The 22,732-nt window shown below is 45.5% G+C and overlaps 1 protein-coding gene across 1 annotated transcript; it reads left to right on the top strand.

Moving 5' to 3' along the window:
- Nucleotides 1–4,067: 4,067 nt before the first annotated feature.
- Nucleotides 4,068–22,076, top strand: UHRF1 (ubiquitin like with PHD and ring finger domains 1). Its single transcript, XM_050910758.1, has 17 exons — nucleotides 4,068–4,104; nucleotides 9,452–9,614; nucleotides 12,512–12,775; nucleotides 13,537–13,709; nucleotides 14,165–14,380; nucleotides 15,263–15,369; nucleotides 15,556–15,742; nucleotides 16,468–16,591; nucleotides 16,679–16,786; nucleotides 17,372–17,476; nucleotides 18,369–18,475; nucleotides 19,310–19,472; nucleotides 19,576–19,713; nucleotides 20,107–20,218; nucleotides 20,339–20,496; nucleotides 20,831–20,929; nucleotides 21,605–22,076. The coding sequence occupies exons 1-17, from the start codon at nucleotides 4,079–4,081 to the stop codon at nucleotides 21,749–21,751; spliced, it is 2,397 nt and encodes a 798-aa protein (XP_050766715.1). The 5' UTR covers nucleotides 4,068–4,078; the 3' UTR covers nucleotides 21,752–22,076.
- The last annotated feature ends 656 nt before the right edge of the window (nucleotides 22,077–22,732 follow it).

Genomic DNA, 22,732 nt, shown 5'->3' with positions numbered 1-22,732 from the left:
ATGCCTGCTCTTGGGCTGCTCCATGGCATCGCAGATGTTGTCAAGAAGCCCCAGAGAAGCAGGACGTGGGGTCTGTGATATGAAAACATCACTCAGCCATGATGTTTTCTTGGCAAATCTCTCCTATCCTGCAGCATGGGTGCTGTAACTACCCAAGGAGTAAGACATGTTCTCCTGCTCTCAGCCCTTGCCTGGCTACAGCAAATACGTGATGGTGAAACATGCTGCTTCTCAAGTTCACTGTGATTTTCAAGATAGGGATTGCCTTTTATTTTTATACTTGCAGAGGGCTCAGCAATGCAGGACTCTGAGCCTGGCTGGGGGAGGTTTGGGCTTTTTAATTGCAGTAACAAATAATGGAAATTTTAGTTAATGCTTTGCTTTTCCATTTGTGCCTTTTCATCTTCAGATCTCAAAAACTGGTTTGAAACCATCAATTAAGCTTCCTGTTGTCTGTTTTCAAGATCAGTGGGGGAGGAAACTGAGGCACAGGTAAGAATTATCTGAAGTCTTCTAAAGCTATTAAACTGATTGAGTCACCTTGTTTTTGGCCGGTGAATACAGGAGACCTTGGGTCTCATTTCTGTATTGCCCACAGTAAGCCATGAAGGCAGTGGGAGCAGGAGGTTGTCAATGGTTTTTGAAAATGTGCTGTTAAGCTGACAAAAATGTAGACAATTATCACTTCTCAGCTTGGAGGTTAGAAGGAATCCCCCTCCTTACTTGAGTCAGACTTATCATGGAGTCGTTGGCTGAAAAGACCTCTGGAGGTCAGGTAGTCCAACCTGCTGCTGGAGACAGGACTATTAGCAATGCCAGGTCAGGTCAGCTGTGGGCTTTGTCTAGCTGAGTCTTGGAAAACTCCCACGGACGGAGATTTCGCGCAGCCTCTCTGGGTATTTGATCCAGTATTGCATTACGCTCCTAATGAAGAAGCAGTTCCTAATGTCCACTCTGAACTTCCCCAGCTACAAATGGTGGCTTTTGCCTCTTCTTTTACCACCTGCACTGCTGAGAAGAGTTTTTGCGCATTTGTCCATGTGACATAAACTTCATATTCTAGCATCACCTGGGAACTTTTCATCTAACAAACTCCGTGGCAGGGCATCGTCCCTCCTTTGATCTCGTTTCCTTCACAGGGTAAATTGCAGTTTTGAAGTGTTCAGTGTCTGAAGCTGATTAGCAGGTGTCACATGGTGGCTTTTGTACGTTGTCATGTCTGTGGGGGAAAGAATGGATGTTCTTGTCTGTCCTCTGAAGATCTGATGAAATGGCGGGGGGCGGGGGTTTGCAGGAAGCAGGAATCAAGAAATTAGTCCTGTGTTTTTCTGAATGTTGGCCTGTATATGGACAGTGGCCGCGTCCTCGGGTAAAGTGTCAACGGTGCAAATTGTCAGTTAGTTCATGGGCGTGAAGTGCCTGAGTAGGCCAGTTGCGGCGGCGATGGTGAAAGTCTTATGAGGCAGGTTACATTTCATCACCTAAGTGGGTAAAACAGCACTATCTGCACGATACACCTTCATGTGGCTTGTAACGTGGCACAGACGAATGTGAGCAGAAGTGGCAAGTGGTTTGCGTGAGATAACATCGGTAATTACAATTAACGAGACAGTGTTTAATATCTAAAGTGTAGCTTTAGATACTAGATCAAAATACCAATGCTTGGAGCTCCTGCTCAGTGGTAGGCCTGCCTGCAATGTCAGAACACTGAAAATTTGGAGATTGCAATTCAGAGCAAAGGTTTGCATGATCATTTCTGTGATTCTTGTTACTGTATAAACACCACATACTTAAAGCCAAGATAAAAACAGTTCTAAGAAGTTTGGTGGGTGTGGGAAGGGTGTAGGAGGAAGCAGAGAAACATGTTTTGGAAAGAGAAAGGGAGTTGTGTTGGCTGGAGTGAATGAACCCTGTGGCATTGGGCAGCGCATCCCACAAAAGGCAGCATCGCGTCAGTAACTGCGGCCTTTGTGGAAATGGTGCATCATCAAGACATGGGCAGAATCCTTCTGGTGATGCCTACACGTAAACCCCGTCTCCCGTGCCTGTCGGCAGCCAGGAAACCCCACTCCTCTGCAGCCCTGCTGCTAGCTTACAGCTCTTGTTTCAGCTGCGTCCTGGGGTCTGCATGTGGACGAGGCCTCTCCAGCTACGTGCTTCTCAGTTGTTCCAGTGCTGTTTGGATTTCTGTTGAGTGGAAAACACGCAGGTATGTGGAGGATTTGGAGGATCAGGCCCTTGTGTTGGGTCCTCACTGTTAGGCGCAATTCCTTTCCCTGCTCTGAGGTGCGTCACAGCTCAGCGTCATCTCTTTGGGGACCAGAGGCCACATGTGACACTGAAGCGCCCCATCTCCGAGCGTTCATCTACTGCAACGGAAATGATCTTGTTGATCTTCCATGGCATTTACTCCATTAGTAACCTGCCACGATGCCATGGTCACCTTCCCTGGGGCAGACACAGACACGAGAAAAGATGATTCAAGGGTGAGGCATGTGTTGCTTTGATTTCTGTTCCTCGGTTAAGTCAAGCAAAGCCCTCGGGCTTCCAGCAAACTGCTTGAGAAGCTCTGTACTGCTGAGATCAGGCGTTCCTCTTTTAGGAGCTGCAGCGCAGTGTTGTCTGGAGCCCACTGAGGGGACAAGTCAGCCTGTGGTCTTTGCCATTCATCGCTGTGCAAAGTCCACAAGATGTTTGCTGACAGCCTCATCTGTCTCCACTGCCTGGAGACTCTGCTTTCTCACGTTCCTGTCTTCCTCTCCTCCACCACTTGCCCTTGCTGGGAGTGAGTGGTCCTTGGGTAGCAGTGGCAGAAATAGTTTTAGCTGGTCACATCAACTCAAAGCACTCTTTCCCCCTCACGCTCCAGCTTTCTGTCAGCTGCAGCAGTTGTTGGTGCTCATTACAGCAGCCTTGTCCAAGGCCACAGTCTGAAGGAATGTTGAGTGTGCTTGAGATGGTCCTGCAGCGCTGGGTGTCTGGATCCAGAGCAGAGTGATGGAGGCAGGGCCGTGGCAGAAGACGACTCCTTGCTGGATCCTGTCCTATGCTACCCATCTGTTAGCCTCTTTCACCAGTCTTTGCATGACGATCTCTGAAGGCAACGGCTTTCAAAGTGCTATGGCCTTCTGAAAACAATTCTCCAGCAAGGTACCAAAAGCTTCAGCCCAGCTCTTGCCTCCCAACAAACCCCCCTGGTCTCTCCAAGTCTTCAAAGCGCTTTCCTAGTTCAGGACATGCTGCAGCTCTCTGCTGCCCTCACCCTGCATCAGCAGAAACAGGACTTGCCTGTCTCCTGCTGCTTGGCTGCCCATCTCACCTGGAGGGTTTCCCAGCCCCTGCTTCCCTTCCAGCAGCTTACCCACCCTAGCATAAGGGCAGGCGGCAGCAGCTCAGGCAGGTTCCTGCCCTAAGCCCCAGCCGGCTTTGCCCTCGCTGCAGGGAACAGCCTGACGGGTTCTTGGCTGCTCTCCCAGTCTTCTAGTTCACCTATCTGCTGGTTTTCAGACTGCAAGCTGTTTTTCTACACACTCGTCTGCTTCTCCCTGTACTGCTGCACTCTTGCCTCATACCTTTAGGTAGAGGTGGGGTGGGTTAACATAATGCTGGTTGTTTTCTGATCGATGAGAGGGTGGATGTCACCTGGGCCTGCTAAGTGTGTCCTTTCCATCTCAGGCCATTGGTGAGATCCCTACTCTTGCTTTCCCAGTAATCAGAAACACAGGCTCCCTTTACATTACTCCCCAGTCTTGGGGTTTGGCTAGTTTTACCCCAATTATTTTGGAAATTGTAGGAGCATTAAGGAGGGCAGCATTTGTCCTGGACTCCAGCATCATCTCTTCATTTTGGTCTTCCAAGGAGTGGTGAAGATCTCATACAGGACAACTGCGTACAAAACAAATAACACTTTTAAAATGTGTTTGCTTAACCTGTTATCAATATCTATCGTGCAGACAATGGTTTCACCAAGGGCAAATATGTTTTTCCCTAGGGAAATCTGAAGAATCAGAGAGCCTCTTTGCTGAAGCAGCAGAGAGAAACTGCTTCTTGTTCAGCTTCCATCACCAAAGAGCCTTGCATGAAGGGAGAGGAAAACGAAATCTGGTGAGTTCCTGTTGCTGGATGCAGCATGACTCTGTATCATCCCAGTGCACGTGGAAACTTGAACACACGTACTGAGACTGCTTGACCTTACATATGGGCCCTGCTGTTTAACCTAGGGGAAAGTCTCTTGCTGTGGTGCATGTGACATGACTGAATCATCACTAGTCCTTGTGAACAGCTATGCAAAGAATACGTATTTGCACACGTAAAAGCATATACGTTAGCGCCTGCGAGGAAGGCCAGAAAAAATGGTTAAAAGCAGTATGTTCTAGCTATCTTGATTTTCTCTGACCAACTGTCCTGGTTCAGGGAGTTCTGGCTCTCAGAGCACTTCCTACAGCTCAGGGGATTAAGCCCGTACAATGCATCATGTGCTAGAAGAGAAACATAGTGCAAACCCCAGGACAGAGATGGCAGAATTTACTTAAGGTGTCACTTCAAACACTAAGAATAAGAAGGTTCAGCAAAGTGATGGAAGTTCGTGGATGTTGCGTAGTAGAAAGTTAAGGCTCTACATGAGAACATGAGAAGTCTGTGTGTCCCCAGCTCAAACAGTTTTGCTTTAGGACCCGTGTTTTCCTGCAGTGGTTTCCACATCTGAGCATTGATTTCCAAGCTCTATGAAAAACTATTTCTCTTAGAAAAGGTGGAAGACAGAATTAAGTTATTTGCACATCAAACAATGATTTTTTATGAGGACATTCAACTATCAGTGATGGGAGGCCATTAAATAGCTAGCTGGGGCAAAGGGTCAGTTCTTGGCATTTTTTCCACCTGTGTCAGGTAGAACAGTCTGTTTCCCTTATCTGGTCTTGCATGTGTCCTTCATGATTTGCAAGGGATCTTCTCTATAGCTGCATATAGCTGCTTCTCTATAGCTTCTCTATAGCTGCATCTTCTCTATAGCTTCTCTATAGCTGCATCTTCTCCATAGCTGGAATGATTTCAGAGCCACAGCAAGTCCCTCGGACAAAGCAGATGTGGCCTCTAGCTGGTGAGTGTGGAGGGGAGCCAGGGAGCTCCGCTGAAGGAGGAGTCAAAGGTGCACGTTCCTGAACCCAGCTGGCCTTCTGCAAGCTAAGCAACTTGCTGTTACCATGAGCCTTTTAAACATTTAGGGTGTTTGTACCTCTTGTGATGCTTCTTGTGGTTTTATGGGAGCAGCCCCCCTGCTATTTTTCCCAGGAAGTGCTGTAAAGGCATTGTAAGGGCTGGGCTATGAATCATAGTAACTCCAACGGAGAGACTGTGCTGCCTACCCAAGGATAAATTTGGCCCCCTTGGAATTGATAAGACCAGCTATCAATTCTTCTTCATCCAAGGCTTGTTTTAATGATGTTTATCAGCTGGTAGTTCTTATGTAGAAGCCTGGACTTTCGTTTCTCCTAAAACATTGTGCCAGAACTTCACTTTGAACAATATTTCCATGGGACACTTAGAATTTTGTCTTGCGAACTGCATCTTTTTGCAAATGAATTCAACAATGCTTTAAGTTTTCATAAACTGAACTGGATATCCCTGCTGGCAGGAGAACCAAGATATTGTTTCTTCACAGCGTGGGGCATTTACCAGATGGCAGAACAGTGTTTTCAATCAGAATTGTAACTCCAAAGAAAAGAAATGCCTCAAAAAATCTGAAAGGGAGGAAACTAAAACTCATCAGCCTCTTAGATAACTGCAATATAACCAAGTCATGTTCTTTTTTCTGATGGAAACCTGGAGCTCCCAGGGCTTTATCTCACTGACACCAAGTTCTCTCTAAGTTACTCTGGCAATGTTCTTGTTTTAATAGAAGAGAGGACCTTAAAAGGAGAGCATATATAATTTAACCTCTAATGAAATCAATGTTCCACTACTAGAATGATCTAGAATTGAGCCTTATTTTAAGTGATTTGTAGACCCAGCTGAACAGTGTGTAGGCTGCAGCACAGTTTTTGCAGTATGTGGATTCACTGAATGAGTAAAAGTTTCTCTAGAAAGTGGGCTTCTTGTTTTCTGACTCTCATAGTTCTAGGGATGCTACTAGTCATCTGCAGCAACTGGCCGGAGCCTTTTCCGTGAACAATCCGTGTCTTACAGTAAGACTGCATTCCCTGCGCTGTGATGGGAACTGCCGAGGGTAAAAGGACATATGTGTATTACATACTTGGATACACGTATGTATGGTTCTTAAATGGACGTGAGATGGGACCCTAATGGGGCATATGGTAGGGTCAAATGCGAGGCAATAAGGTGCTGTCAGAAACATATTTAGCATCCGAGAGTGTGTGACATGAATAGCTAACTGTTCAAATAAAAAATCCTTGTGCGTCAGCTTAGTGGGACACAGAGTACTCAAGGAAAGAAGGGTTAGGTCTGTATCTTAAAGTGGCTTTTTTTGACCTTCTTATGGCACTTCTATACAGATGTAAGTGATGCTGAAAAGAAGTCTGAAAGAGGGTAGTAAAAGTCTGTCGTTAAACTGTCCTGTATCTGGAAGTCATGAGGGATGTGGGTTCTCTACTCCTCTGGAAATGGGACTGATGTGGGTGACAGAATATGGATCCAGGTACGCTGGTAAGCAACACTAATTTGAACTTTAGGCTAGGAGATCCAAAACTGAGATGCTTTAGACATGCAACCTGTCCTTATAAGGGTGAAAATGGTTTTTCCAACGCTCAGCCTTTCCTCCTGCTCCCTGCCAGGTCTGTAACGTCTGAGAACGCTCTCAGGCTGCGGGAAGGGTTTGCTGCTGTGGTAGGTCAAGGTTAAGACTCCAGTGCATCTACAAGGGGAAAAAATGACTTTCTGGCAAGGCAAAGCCTTCGGATCTGGGAGGAAGTGAAGCCTGACTGCTGCAGGTCGCAGGTCAGATTCAAGGCTTTTGTGCATTGACACATGCCTAACCTTTGGTACTAACCTAATCTAAGCCAGTGACTTTCAACCTGTGATCTGTGGCTTAACTGTGGGATCCCCAACAGATCCTAAGAAAGGGGGGGAATAAAGAAGAGGCGCACGCTGCTCAGGAGGCTTTCGCGTGCTGTACGCATTCTCTACAGCAGTCTGCGAGTCAGGGGGGGTTGGGAGGGTGCTACATCCCTCTGATTTTCTATTTTTTAATGTGAGAGGTTAGCTCTGTGGGTGCAGGGGGGATATAACACGGGAAATACTGTTTTGCATTTATCTTCACTGCGCCTCGTGTTCTCTTTGTCCGTAGAGGCAGGACCGTGGCTCTGCGGGGCCTCGGCAGGTTGCAGTGTCGCTGGAGCTATTCTGGCAGCGCCGAACCCGCCGCCATTCCCGCCATTCCCGCCATCCCGGGATCTCTCCCCCCCAGCCACCAATTTTCATGCTTTTGTACTTGTTTTGAAGCTGACTTTTCTCAGAAACCTCTTGGTAATCCCCTGCTTACAGTTTGCTCCATCCGATGGCCATTTTATGCAAACTTTATCATTTTTAATTTCCTTGTCGCGTTAGTAGTTTGGGGGAAAAACATCCTCCCGGACCAGCCCTTTTTGTCGGCTCACGCAGCCACGCGCACGGCCCTGCCGTGTCACCCAGGCCACGTTTTCACGAGCGGGGCCGTACGCAAGCCCCAGAAGCGACCCGGAGCTAACGGCCTGGGGAGTTAGAGGCCTCTTGCGGATTATTCGGATTATTCGGATCACGGCAGGGCCCGGCGCTCCCTGGGGGGACGGGACCCCTCGGGTGAGGGGGTGCATTGGAATGGCGGCTGTCAGAGGGGGAACCGTTCGGGTCTCCTCTTCCGCAGGCTGCTCGTAGGGCTCTCCGTAGCCCGGTTTTTAGAACAATAACCGGCACCGCGGCCCCGGAGGGCGAGGGGCTTTCCCGGCGGCGGAGCCCGCCCGGTGCGGGCGCCTCGGGAATTTGGGGGGGGTTTTGCCCGCCCCGGGCAGCGGAGCGGGGGGGCGCCGGGCCGGGCTGCTCGCCGGGGATGCCCGGTGCCGCCCCCGGGGAGCGCCGGTTCCGGCGGGTGTGTCGTGTCGTGTCCCCCCCCCCCCCACTCCCGACCCCCGCGGCGCGGCGCTCCCGGGAGGTGGCGGCGGCCCCGCCCCGCCCGCTCGTTCCCGCCAGCGGCGGCCAATGGGCGGGCGCCCGCCGCGCACGGGGCTTTTCCGCGCCAAACTCCAAAGCCCGGGGAGAGCGCGGGCGGCGGCCGCGGGGCGCAGCGCGGCACCGGCCTCCAGCACCGCCACGCCGGTGAGTCCTGCAGGGCTGCCCCCCCCCCAGCCCAGCCCCGTCCCTGTCCCGTCCCGCCGCGGGACGGGGAGCGGCCGGTGGCACCGGGAGGAGGAGGATGGCGGGGGGTGCGGGGGGCTTGGTGGGTGGAGGGGTTTTTCCCCACCGTGTCCGTGCCGGGGGCGTTGCGGGGAGCGAAGATGAGCGGCTCCGAGGCGCCCGAGCCGGTGACAGCTGCCGGGGCACGGTGCGCGGGTCCGCTGCTTCCCCCCCCGCCCCGCTCCCCCACTCGGGGCGGGTCTCCCCGGGGGGTGAGCACTCCGGTGCCGGTTGGCGGGACGCGTCGCTCGGGGGCTGTGGCAGAAGGACCTACCCCCCGCCCCCGAAAAGGGACCGCGGGAGGTGGGGTGTGACCGGGAGGGGTGGTGACCGGCGGTGCCGGGGAGGGGCGCGGCTCGGCATCGCCCCGCTTGGCTTTCGGGGCTGAATCGGACGGGGCTGGCGACGCCCGGGCCGGGTCCGGGGGCGGCGGGGGCCGCTGACACCCCCCGTTTTTTCCACGGTCGGAACGAAAGCGATTTCCCCCCCCCCACCCCCGCCGGGGTGAGTGTGCGGGTTGTGGAGCTGCGGCCGCCGGTCCCCTCCGCAGCGCGATGGGCAGCCCCGCTGTCCCCCCCGCCACCCCGCGGGGAGCTCCCAGCGGGCCGCCGGCTGGTGACGGGCCCTTTAAGACAGCCCGCTCCCCCCCCTTCCCGCTCTCATTTGCATGATCGCGCGAGACTTCGGCCTTCGGCCGCGGAGGGCGGGGGGAGTCCCCCGCGAGACCGGAGGGAGCGTTTCAATTGTGGCGCGAGATACAGTTGGCGCGCGCCGCCCGCCCGCCCGCGAGGCGGCAGAGACGCATGGGCGCAACCAAAGCCGTTAGGCTCAGCGCGGGAGGGGTGGGATTAAGCTTCCAGAATCCAATCAGTGCCAGAACCGGCCGGGTTGTCGACCAATAGAGCGGAGGGGGTAAAGGGAGGGCGGGCCGGCCGGCTGGCTGGCGGGCCGGGCGGCGGGGCCGGGACGGCGCGGTAGGTTGAGCGGTCTCATTGATACGGTGCCCGGCGGGCCGGACTCCGCGGGTTACCGTCGTTTAACACCGTTCGCTCTCTCCCGGTGTGAACAGGACCGGCGCCATGTGGATCCAGGTGCGTACCATGGACGGGAAGGAGACCCACCGCGTGGATTCCCTCTCCAAACTCACCAAGGTGGAGGGGCTGCGTCTACGGATACACGAGGTTTTCGGTATCGAGCCCCACCGGCAACGTCTCTTCTACCGCGGCAAGCAGGTACCGACGCGGCGGGGGGACGTTTGACAGCCCTAGCCCCTCAGCAACGGCGGGGCGGGGGCGGGCGGGGGGGGCCCGCAGCCGCTGAGGCGGCTGCGGCCCCCCCCCCCCCCCCGCCCGCCCGCCCCTGTCCTTCGCCAGCTGGGGAGGGATATTTTAATTTTTTTTTTTTTTTTTTTTTTTTTAAATTGCATGAAAGTGGAGTGTTTTGCTGCCATCTAGTGACTCCCGGGCTCCATTCCGCGCTGCTCGGGCGGTGGGTCTGCAAGGAGAGGAGTCAGCAAGATAGCGGGCTTTTTTTAAGTTGCAAAGGTTGCTTGGAGTTTGGGGTTTTTTTTTTTCCCCCTTATTATTTTTCGTCTAGTGTGTTGATTTTTCTGTCTTGACACCGCCTTTGCGAAGTCTCTAAAAATACAGATATTACCGGGGGTTTTGTGGTCTTAAAGTGCTTAAAGTTTTTGAGCTTTGCAAGTTTTACCGCTCTGAAAGCCGTAAAGATCCAGTTTCGCATTTTTCTTTGTAAATTGGGATGGCAGGTCGTGATTTTTAAGTTCTTCTGCTCTTACATCACAATATCCTTAGGTACAGAACTCGCTGTAAAATCTTGAGTGGTTCAGTAGTATGTTATGTTCTCAACAGTATGTTTACGATCGCAGTTGTACGACAACTATTTTCTTCCGCATGAGTTAATAATGTATCTAAATTAGTATTAAAGACAACTGAAACTGTTTTCAAATACATTTTCCATATCCTGCATAGTACTGCACTGCTAAACCTTCATGCTAAAGAAACTTCTGAAGCCGTGGTTGGTTGTTCAAAGAAATTAGTTTCAGAAATAGTGGGCTACTTTAGACTGCATTTTGGAATACTGTGAGATGGGTGCAGTTAGGCAATTTCTTCTAGTCGCTTTTTTCCACCTTTCCCTCCATTTTGGGATGACTAGAGCTAGCTGTACATTACAATTAGCAAGTGTGACTGTAGGATACGGAAATACACCTGGACTAGCTTTAATCTAACAAGCTCGGGTACCAGTAGTAGTAAAAAAAGAGGCTTGTGCACAAAGGAATAGGTAGCATCTCTGAAGGGCTTGTGTCACCTCGTTTGTGTTGCGTTAGTGTAGATTTGGGTGCAGTAATTACCCATTTGTGGTTGTAGATAAAGGGATAAGGGAGGATTGGTCCAGGGTACGTACCACTTACTTACACGGAAGACTGTGCAGATAACTAAGGTTAAACAGATTTTCAGTAGAAGTGGTAACTTTTTTCCGTAAGGATGCACTTGCCTCACAAAGATAATTCCTCTTTGTGTAATTCCAGTAGTCCTTAGTTTAGGTGTGGTTTTAGACAGAAACACTTATCCAGTGTGATCTAAGCTCTCTTAGTCATCGTTCCCCTGCTGCGCTCATTTGTGCTTTGTCTGGCTTTTTGAATCATTACAAATGTTCAAATTCTTACTAGTTAAAATTTTAAAACGACGCTGGAAAAACACTTGTTAATTAGAAAACCTACCTCCTTTGTTAGAGGTACGTCTTCAGATGCTGGTAATTCTTTCAGACTGTCCTTTGAACTCCTGGGGTTTCATGTCCTGTTCGTGTTCTCTGCTTTTCCTTGCCCGTTTGCACCTGTTGTCACTTGTGTTCCTTGCTGATAACTACGGTTGCTGATGATACCGTATTTGTGATGCTGTCTCTTTGTTAAGAAGAAACAACCGATTTCTGGTTTGTTCTTGTGTATCTCGATGAGTTTTCATCTCTAAACCAGAAAAAGTCCAGATCACTTCCTGTACAGTCAGATTTCCAGGGATTGTTCCATAGCCATTTTATGCCATAAATCAGAACTGAGTTATCATAGCGATTCCTGTGAAGTGTAAATTTTTGTGGTTTTGCTCTGTTTCCCCCGATGGAGAACAAAGCTCTGGGGATTGCTTTTTCTGGTGGTTTGGGCTGGAAGGGGACGATCATTTCCTGTATAATTTCTTAGTCAGACCTTAAATATGTGGTGAAGCTTGTCTAAACTTCTAACTGCACTGTGGTCTCGAGTATTACATTTTAACTCTAAAATGGTAGTGCTCCTCAGAGTTCTTGAAGGGCAATTGAGAGACCTATTTGGTCCTCTGTACCTCTCTTACTTTTTGCGGGGGTAGGATCTTGATTTGACTACATATGATGCCAGACTTGCAAAATAAACTCTTAAAATTAGAGAAGGTGTGAAATTAGGACATGCCTAGCTACGCTAAAAAGTGATTGGGTAGTTTCAAGTTGAATTGAATCTTTTTTGATTTTACTTTCAATGGAAAAATTGTGTGCTTGCCCAGAGAAAAGTAGGTGATAAATGTGGCATTAAGTAGAAGCCAAAGAGTTAAACAAAGCAATGTTGTAACAATAATCTGGAACATACACAATTACAATATAAAGACCAGTTTGTGTTAATGTTCGTGTTATGGGATGTGTCTGAATTAAGGAAGAAAGAACTTTCGAGCTTGTAGGTAATGTGGAATTATCTTCAAATCCTGATAGGAATGTAGGGGATCTGTAGTTCTTTAAGTCCTTCTTCCCAGAATTGGTATTTCTACGAAACATATTGCAAACCTTTTCAGATGTCCTAGAATGCTGTGGCTTAATCTGAGTAGTGAGTCTACCGCAGCATGGAAATCTTGTTCTTCTAGCTTGTAGAGTCCGTTGAAAAAAGAACATTTTAAATGCTATTTTAAATAGTAAGGCTAACAACCTATAAGTAACGGTGATGCTGAAGAACTGCCAAGTTCCTTGATTGTTAATGGTTTTCAAGCGATGTGGTCTTTCTTGGCGCGTAGAGACAATTACGGCATGATGGGTGGTTTTGAATTGGCAAACCTCCGTTGAATGAAATGACCAGATTATTCTGATGCTTTCCCTGTAGATGGAAGATGGTCACTCCCTTTTTGATTACAGCGTTGGACTGAATGATATTGTTCAACTCTTGGTCAGACAAAGCCCAGCAGTGCTTCCTGCTGTTAGTAAGGAAAAGGATTCTGAACTCTCCGACACAGACTCTGGCTGCGGCTCAGGCCAAAGCGAATCTGACAAAAGCTCTCACAATGGAGAAGGTGCCATGGAACTGGAGGGACAGCCGAGCACAGCGGCGCAGCCTGACTGGACTGACCCGGGATTTGGCCTCTATAAGGTGAGTCATTAACAAACTAAGATTACTTAAAACTGCGCTTCGGGAGGGGAATTGTTTCTCTGTAGCTGAGAACTTCTGAAAATCTTTCGTGCCCCAATTGTGTGGGTATTTTTTCTTCTCTTTTTCTTAAACCCTCCAACAACAAACAAAAAATACCAACCAACCCACAAACCCATTAAATGCAACATGTTGGACGTCAAAATATTTTATTTTTCATTTCATCCTTTTAACTAAAACTACAATATGTTAATTGATTTAAAAAAAAAAAAAAAGGCATTCAGAGTGCCTGTTTTGATTTAAAAAACTTTCCCAATATTTTTGCTTGGAGTCACTGCATTTGTCAAAGCTGAAACTTTCTTGAATGAACAAAAGAAAATCTCAACCAGCTGTTCAGAATCATTTTACTTGTCTGTTTCAATGGAATTTATTACAGATCTGGTGATGTCTTTGCCAGACTATGAGCAAGACCGTTCTGAAAGTCTGTTACAGACTAACTAATAATGGTTTGTACTAGATAAGAAATCTGTTTGTACACATGTTGGTGTAGAATGGATTTTTAGCCTTAGAGGTTCAACCTGAGAAGACTGTAGGGGTGCATAATGGGATCAGGAAGGCAAAGGAAATCTTAATTCTTAAGATGATCTGTTAAATATTGTGATAATGGTGAAGTTTTTGAGACAGTTAAATCTTCAAGTAGACTTGGAAATTAATGCTCAATTTGAAAATCCATTTTGGTGAGCTGTATACTTTGCTTTGTGTAGATCAATGACTTGGTCGATGCTCGGGATATGAATATGGGAGCATGGTTTGAAGCCCAGGTTGTAAATGTAACCAGAAAAAAACCTACAAATGAATCAGCTGACAGTTGCACAGATCCTGATCAGCCGACAACCATTCCTGAAGAAGATGTAATATATCACGTGAAATATGAAGAGTGAGTTTTCTTACCTTCTTGGCTAATAAAGTCGTTTGGATCATGATGTTGATGGGAAATTTTATTGTAGAGATCCACAAGGTAAAACAAAACTGGGCTGACTCAGTAATAACATTATTGAGCCCTGTTAACTGTAAGTTTGTCTTACAGTTGGAATTCTGACTGGAATTCCAGGGGGCTGGAATCATGTTTTTAGAAATATGAAATGCTGTTATCCAAGTTTTAAATGGGATATAATAGTAGCAAAGTTAGACTGCCCGATTCTGTCTGTGTCTGTGTGGGAGACAGAGATTTTATTCTTAATGGTGGTATTCTATGTTGCGTGGCATCAGTTCTTAAATCAACCTGTCTGGATAAAATCTATCACTTGTAAGAACTATGATGTTGAATCTGATTTTTTTTTTTTTTTTTTTTTCCTTCTTCTCTGTCCCTCTGTGCCTCCCTTCTACTTCAAGTTATCCAGAGAATGGAGTTGTAGAATTGAGTTCGAATGATGTACGGGCTCGTGCACGGACTATTTTGAAGTGGCACCAGCTAGAAGTAGGACAGGTGGTGATGGTCAACTATAATCCCGATGAACCAAAAGAGAGAGGTTTTTGGTACGATGCGGAGATTCTGCAAAAAAGGGAAACAAAAATGGTCAAGGAGATAAATGCAAAGATCTTACTTGGGTAAGCAAATTCATAATGTGGAATAAATTGAATTCCCTAACTCTACTTAAACTTTCACAAGGTCTGAGTGACTGCTGAAAAAAACGATGCAACAAAAATGGTGCAACAGAAGTGCTGGGGAGAGATGAGAAGCTGGACTGTCCTTTTTGGGTGATTGACTTCGTCGTACTGCACTTTTGATTAACTTCCACCGGAGGAATTGGACACTTTAAGGAATCACAGGGCATGGCGATCTGTGGATTCACATAATGCCAGGAGGATGTGAAGCCCCGTATTCGCTAAGAGGCGAAGAACTGTTTACTATGTTAACTATCCATAGTGGTTTTCCAGAAACTTCAGTGTAGTAATTTGTGCTAGATAGGATAATGTAGACAGAACCCTCACTTTATAAAGATGATGAAAAATTACGCCAGTTCTCTCCTGAAGGAGAAGATGAGCCTACATGTAAGGGACTCTCAACTTTAGGAAAAAAAAAAGTATATATTTTTTTTAAAGTTTCAGATAAGTTTCACAGGGTTGCCAGAATATTCCTCTCTTTTTCCTCTCACCACAGTGATTTTGACTTTTTAACTGAAATATGAGAAGAGTTTGTAATATATTTTAGGGGGAGAACAGTCACTAATGATAATTGGAATGCTACAAGTGCCTGGATTCTTATTGAGACAAGAGGGAGTACACTTTAATTGCATGAAAATGGTTTGATTTGTGGTGATGCTGTCATGCCACTGTCCCACATCATGTGATGCTGTAACAGATTTCTTGTGATACAGGACTAATACCAGACCCGTCTGCATTACTGATGTACACGCACAGCTTTGAATTCGTGCTGTATGATACTTTCAAAGTCTGATCTCTTTGACTTTTATAAACTTCTCCTTATAGGGATGCTGGTGATTCCTTGAACGACTGCAGAATTACATTAGTGGATGAAATTTATAAAATTGAAGAACCAGGCAGTGCTTGTCCAATTAGTGCCAGTCCATTAAAACGTGAGTCTGTTGCATAGTTCTTGCATGTCTCGGTCTTAACCTTGTAATATTCTGCTAATTGTCTCTGTGAGGATCAAAGGTCTAAGAGTTCCAAGACCCTTGTAGTTGTGACTCCTTTGACCATTTCCAGTGTATCTTGGCACTTTCTGGAGTCTGAAGTAGACTGCGGTTTCTTTTTGCTAACAGGACAAAATGGACCTGTGTGTAAAGCTTGTAAGGACAACCCGAACAAGACCTGCAGAATTTGTGCTTGCCATATCTGTGGAGGTAAACAAGATCCAGATAAACAGCTAATGTGTGATGAGTGTGATATGGCTTTCCACATCTACTGCCTCAACCCTCCCCTTAGTAGTATACCAGATGATGAGGATTGGTAAGTTCTAAGTATGCGTGTGTGGTATCGCAATTACCATCTAATGAGGAGCAGAAAGTGAGGTCTAGGGCTTCCTGCTGCCCTTGGGTGGCAATGTGGCGACTGTACGAGGTGAAGAGACGTTTGTGTGGCTTTTGGGTTTTTTGTAGGACTTCATAGCTTTTCTGGAGCATCAGTTTAGCGGGAGTATGTTTTAAGCCAGTGGCTTTCAAACTTCTCTTCCTAGTTTTGGGATCTATATGCCTATTCAAAGAGAAGTAGAGCTACCTATAAACCAAATGCAAACCTGATGCCAGGAGGCTTAACTTGTATAATGGTTTTTATGGGTCACTTACAGGTAGTCCACAGGCCCCATCACCATGTTAGGCTGGTGATAAATACTGTTTTATATATGAAATGTATATGGTGATAGGTATATCTAGATAGTGAAATATCTATCTATATGTATATAGATAGTGAAATATACTGTTTTATTCCTTGTGTCCTCTTTCAGCATTTTATACAATGATTTTGATACAGCTGATTTCCTGACACATCTGCAATGGCTTAGAAGATTGTGCAAGGACACTAGCTAATACAGGTCTAACTCCAGTGTGGAGAGTTGTTTCAGTGCCCTGTCTAGTTTCACATGGGGAAATTGTAACATAACTCAGTATGTTTTGAGGAAATTCTCTTTTAATTGAAGGCTTTGCGACTAGTTAACTTTCACTGACTGGTGACTTTAGGTATTGCCCTGAATGTCGAAATGATGCAAGTGAGGTGGTTTTAGCAGGAGAGAAACTGAAAGAAAGTAAAAAGAAACAAAAGATGGCATCTGCTAATTCATCCTCGCGGAGAGACTGGGGCAAGGTCAGTTCAAAAGCCGTTTTGTTTTGAAGAATAGTGTGTGTTAGTTCCTTGTAATTCTTGGCTGATTGGCCTTGCTCTTTGAAACAGGGCATGGCATGTGTTGGTCGCACAAAGGAATGTACCATTGTCCCCTCGAACCACTATGGACCAATTCCTGGGATTCCGGTTGGCACCATGTGGAAATTCAGAGTTCAGGTATGAAGCTGAATCCTGGCCTGAGCCACTGTAGGGAAAAATGGGAATGATCCAGCTCTTACGAGAAACCTGAAACAGTTAATCTTGGAGTGTATGTCACTGGATATGTAAGTGCAGAAAGGAAAGAATTCTGGCTTTGTCTAGATCAAGTGTTCCATAACTAATGCTGCATTGTCCAGGCATTTCAAGTGTGTTTTTTCTTTGGTGCTTTTTTTTGGTAACTCAAAAACCCCAAACCAATTAAAAACATTTGACTTTAGTATCTATATTATTCTTAAATTCCTGGAGCTTTTCAATAAGCAATCTCAGTGAGAAAGATCCAAATTTCTAAATTCGCATTGCAAAAAATATCCATGTGTTCAATTTAGTGAAATATTCAATGGCTTATTTTTTAAAAGCATTTTTCTTTCCTCTACCTGGAGTTTTTTGGAGGATAGTGGTGAGAACACAGTCTCACCCTGTAATATATGCAAAACAAATCTGAAATAGTACTATTAGTTAATTTAGTTCCAAGACCAATGGGTAGTCAGTCATGTTGTTTGTAGCCTGTTGACAGCAGTTGCCTAGCAAACTGTTTTTTTTCAGGTGAGCGAATCTGGTGTTCACAGGCCCCACGTAGCAGGTATACATGGCAGAAGTAACGATGGCGCCTACTCCTTGGTTCTGGCAGGAGGCTATGAAGATGACATAGTAAGTGAATCTTGATTATTTATGCCTGAGAACCAATCTGCCTTGTAGTTAAAACAAAGACTTGGCCTTAGTTACTTTTTACACTCTATATCGGACATTTCCCCATCTTGATGATACTTATGTTCTTCAGAAGAAAACTAGGCAAAGGAAAACTACAATCCAGTAATATGTGCCAACCTGAGAAACAGGATCATCTAAATTAAGTTTAATATCCATATGTCAGCTTTTAATCCAAGAGTCTTTTCAGGGTCTCCATCGCATCCACAGTTCGAACAGAGTCTCATGGTATATGCTGCCAGATCTTCATGTGTCAGGGGAGTGAGTGTTCAGAACAAAACTAGGGACAGAAGTCCTACTTCTGAAGATACCGTTTGGTTCTGCTAGCCAAACCTAACCCTTCCTAGGCTGTACCAGGCTCTGCTGCTCATTCTTCTGGCACATCACCGGCGCATTACTAGCCTGCACGCCCTTACCCCGAATGTCTGTTAGAACTCGTGTAAAACAGATAGCCATGAATCAGTAGCTGTTCTAAGTCTCGATTCTGACTGCAAGGTCACGTAGCAGTGTAAGTACTGAGGCACAAGTTACGTTATCCTTATCTGGAACACGTCCCTGCACTTCCAAGCAGATCCTGTGCGAGCGGTGTGCCGCTCTCTTGGCAGAGGTCTCTTTGCACTGTTAAGGTGTGTGACAAGACAACAGTTGTCACCCTGACTCTTCTCGCTTGGCAATATACGGGAGGACTACAGACTAACTGAGTCTGGGAGCTTAAACGGAGGAAGCATCTTTCCTCTTTTGAGGATACTGTATTAAAGCTACTTGATTAAAAGACTCTTCTGCTTTTATTGAATTGTTTTTGTGAATGTGTCGAAACCATCCATATACGTTTCAGGATCATGGAAATTCCTTCACATATACAGGGAGCGGAGGGCGTGATCTTTCTGGAAACAAACGTACAGCGGAACAGTCTTGTGATCAAAAACTCACCAATATGAACAGGTCAGCGACATTTGCGCTCCATTCCTAACCTTAGTAGCTGGTACTCTGTCAACCTGAAAAATTGTTTGTCCTGTTTGTGTCAGAAGAAACTGGCTAAGTGGAAGAACTCTCAAAATTAGGTTTCGACTGTGTTGTAGGCTGCAGATCAGCTGCACAATGGAAATGCTTCTTACAGTGCACTATAAATGAAACAGAATTGTAAATGGTATTAGTCTCGCATTTAATATTGACTGAAACTTAAGGAACAGAGTAGTAAATTAGTGTAGAAGTTTTCATACTCTCTCCTGAAGACCTTTGCAGCCACTGGTCACCTTGGGAGACCAGATAATTTGTAATTCTGAACTGTTACTCTTACAAATAAGTGTGGACATGAGTGGAGGAGGCGGTCCGTGCAGTTACATTAGGGTAATGTAATGAATAATCACCGTATTTAAAATGTGGTCTCCAGTCAGGAGGCTTAATTACCATCTCCCAGAGTTCTTAGTGTTATACAAGATACTTCAAAGTCTTACTATTTAAGAGAAACAAAAGCCTGGCTACATCCTTTTCCTCGGAAGAGATTCAGAAGGGGCTCCTTCTGTGTCTGCAAAGAGGCAGTAGCTTCCAGTTTTTTGGTAGCCATTGCTGTGGTTCAGCACAATGCCAGTATGCTGCTACTCTTAGTATTGTACTCAACTGTATCAATCTGTTGCTCTGAGTAAAATAGTATAGTTAAATTTAGTACTACTTTGTAGCTGGTTTACCATGCAAGCTTTGCTTTGCTTTTATCCTCCCCCTGATTCTGAAGAGTTCTGCCTGGTAAATACACGAAGCTGATTGGGTTTTCTCTTACAGAGCTCTGGCTCTGAACTGCAGTGCCCCCATCAACGACAAAAACGGAGCTGAAGCCAAGGACTGGAGAGCTGGAAAGCCAGTCCGAGTGGTGAGGAATGTAAAAGGAGGCAAACATAGCAAATACGCTCCTGTAGAAGGGAACAGATATGATGGAATATATAAGGTAAGAAGGATTTGAATTCGCCTACTGAATTGGGGAAAGACAATTTGGTTATGGCCAAGGGGTTTTTACAGTGTCTGATGGACTTGCATCTGACTTTTTTTAGGTTGTGAAATACTGGCCTGAGACAGGGAAATCTGGATTTTTAGTGTGGCGTTACTTACTTAGGAGGGATGATGAAGAACCTGCTCCTTGGACCAAAGAAGGAAAGGACAGGATGAAAAAGCTTGGCCTAACAATGCAGGTAACGCTTTTGGAACATTGTCATGGTTCTGCTGGACAATGAACTTAATGGATAGCAGGAATTTTTCTATTATACGTTCTTATTGAGGATGATCTGCTTCGTCTTGCATAAGAACGAAGACAGCCCCCCTTCGACTGAGGGGGACACAAGTGCTTTCAGTCTCGTGGGTTGTTTGTTTTCTTTTTACATTAGGAGGCTAAATGGACAAAACTCATTCTTGTACAGAAATTCTGTAGTCTGAATAAGTACTTTGCGAGAGCAGGGATCTATTGCTTAAGATAGAGAACCCCTGGAGCAGTCCTCCAGAGGTCATTCTTCCGACCTGTCACAGTCTGTGAGTCTATGAACTGGCATGTTTGCATTGGATGCTTTTTGCTTTGTGTTTTCCTGTAGTATCCTGAAGGGTATTTGGAAGCTGTTGCAAACAAAGATAAGGAAAAAGAAAATAATGGAGATGATGAGTTTGATACCCCGGGGAAAGGAAAGAGGAAAAGGAAATCAGCAGGTTTGTGGAGTAGGCAAGTGGATATAGAAAGCCTTGTAGGTTTTTGTGCATTTTACCTAGTTACTCTTTTCTGGTTGCTTTTTGTTTGTTGGTTTAAAAAGTCGTTGTGTTTTCTTTCAGGTGGGGAGGAAAAACTCATTACCTCTCCTACAGGGACTCCAAAGAAAACTAAAGTTGAGCCATACAAGCTAACATCTCAGCAAAAATCTCTTATAAAAAGTGATGAAGCCAATGAAAAACTGTGGAATGAAGTACTAGAAGCTCTCAAAGATGGACCGGTATGTAATGCTTTTCTTTCCAGAAATAAAGTGACAATTAGCGTACTATCCCTAGACACAGACCTCTTGGCTGCATAAAGAGACAGCCTCAGACCTATAGCATTTTTTTTTTTCAGTGTAGACATCCACAGCATAAATTTGAAGTACTGTATTTGAGGTCAGTAAGTAGGATAAGAATTTGTTAATGTGACTGTTTTTTTCCTTGTTGAACTTTGTAGAAAAAATTTCTGTCTGAAATAATCCCTTGCATTGAATGTGGGGTGAGTTGGGGTTTTTTTGGCTGTACCTTTCAGAGGGTAGTAGCAGTAAGTTGATTGAAATGTTCTCTTTACAGAAATTTCTAAATAAAGTTGAAGAGGCCTTCTTGTGTATTTGCTGTCAGGAGGTTGTGTTTCGGCCAGTCACAACTGTATGCCAACACAATGTGTGCAAGGTGAGTAATCGATACAACTCTTCTGTCGAGTTCTGTTGAGCCAAGCCTTGAGCTGACTTGTTTAGTGGTGAGAGGCAGGCGGCGGGGGTGTCTGGGGGGGTTGGTTTGTTTGGGGCAGGCTTATATTTTAAAACTTTATGATTTGATGAAAGTTCTTTGGCGTAGAAAACTCTGTGCTTTGAAGAAAGTTTCACTATTGTATTGCTACTGTCCGATTCTTTTAAAAGATGACAAGGGCTTCTCTGCAGGCTCAGTAATGCTGCTAGGTGACACTGATGGATTCAACAGTGTTACAGAGCGTATGGGGTTTGGTTTTGTTTTTGAAGAACGATGTGAAGTGTTTTTGCAGGAGCTCCAGCAGTCTTTAACAGCTGCAGGGGAATTCTTGATCTTTAGAAATGTAATTGAATGAAATACCTCTACCATATACCTAAATTCTGTGTCCGTGACTAACGTGCTCTGTTGAAGTGCACGTGCTATTGCACGTAAGGAAGGAAGTTTTCTCTCCAAGTGCCAGCCTTGCGTTGCTCTCGGCCTTGCTCAGCTCTTGTCAGTACCTGGGTGAAGGAGGATGTAAAAGGAATCTCGTGCTCTCCAGTGGGGGCTTTGTAGAATAAGGTAAATGGCACATCTCTCTTCCTTAACCAATTCTTTTTTTTTTTTGTCCTTCACCAGGATTGTTTGGATAGATCCTTCAAAGCTGATGTGTACAGTTGTCCAGCCTGCCGCTACGATCTTGGCAAAAATTACACCATGCAAGTGAATGAAACACTGCAGACCATTCTAACGCAGCTCTTTCCTGGATATGGCAATGGACGGTGATTCTGTAAAGCACTTCTAATTTTCTTTTGTTCAAACTTATTAATGGGTTTTCAATGAGCTTAATTTAAATAAAAAAAGAAGTAGTCTCTGTTCTCCCAGACCCCTAAAAAAGTTTAAAGTCTTCCTTGTTTTTAAAAAAACTATAAACTTCAAGGAATATCCTTTTGTATGTTCGTGGGTTTTGTTTTTGTTCTAAATGTTGAACTTTGCATTCCCCCCCTCCCCAACTGCCATTCATCAGCACAGAATTATTTTTTTAATGGACTTACAAAGTGCTTCCGGTAAGGCTGCTAATGATTATGAAAGTTCTCAGAGTGCCCCCGTGCCCCACCCCCCCTTTTTTTTTTTTAAATTCCAAAAAATGGCTTGGTTGCTAGAACAATCTTCAGCGTTTGGGGATTTGGCCATAAAGGTAGACTTGTGCATCACCTTGGCAGCATTTTGATGCTCAATTTGTACAAGATGGTTCCTGGCTTATGATCTTTTTACCACAAGTGGGTATTTGCTATTTTTTTTTTTTTAAAGAACTGGTTTTTATACATTTGACAAACCTATCAAAAGCCATTTCCTGCTAATTTTGTATATCGAAAAAAAATAAAGCTGCTTGCGTATAGCCAAGTAGTTGGAGCAATATGAAGTACTACCTCAGTTGGACTTCTTTCTTACTAGGGAACTATTTGTTCAGCCAGGTGCTGTCTTCTATCCAGAAATGCCATTGTGGAATATACTAAAGCCATTCTTAAGTGCCTTTTGTCCTTTTCTGAAAGACTGGGCTCTGAATCACCGTATATATATTTTTCATAAGCACTGAATTGTTTAAACTTGCCAACCGGATTTTATTCTTTGGGTAAAACATAACACTGTAGCTGTATATGATTAGCATGGATTTGCAAACTTTCAGGTTTCCTCCTAATGCTAGGTGTATTACGATAACATGACTTTTTTTTTTTTTTTCTTTGTTTCACTGCATTTCTACCTGGA

The sequence above is a fragment of the Gymnogyps californianus genome, chromosome 24, assembly GCF_018139145.2.
Source record: "Gymnogyps californianus isolate 813 chromosome 24, ASM1813914v2, whole genome shotgun sequence".
NCBI classification, from domain to species: Eukaryota; Metazoa; Chordata; class Aves; order Accipitriformes; family Cathartidae; genus Gymnogyps; species Gymnogyps californianus.
This window is presented reverse-complemented; position numbering and strand designations above follow the sequence as displayed.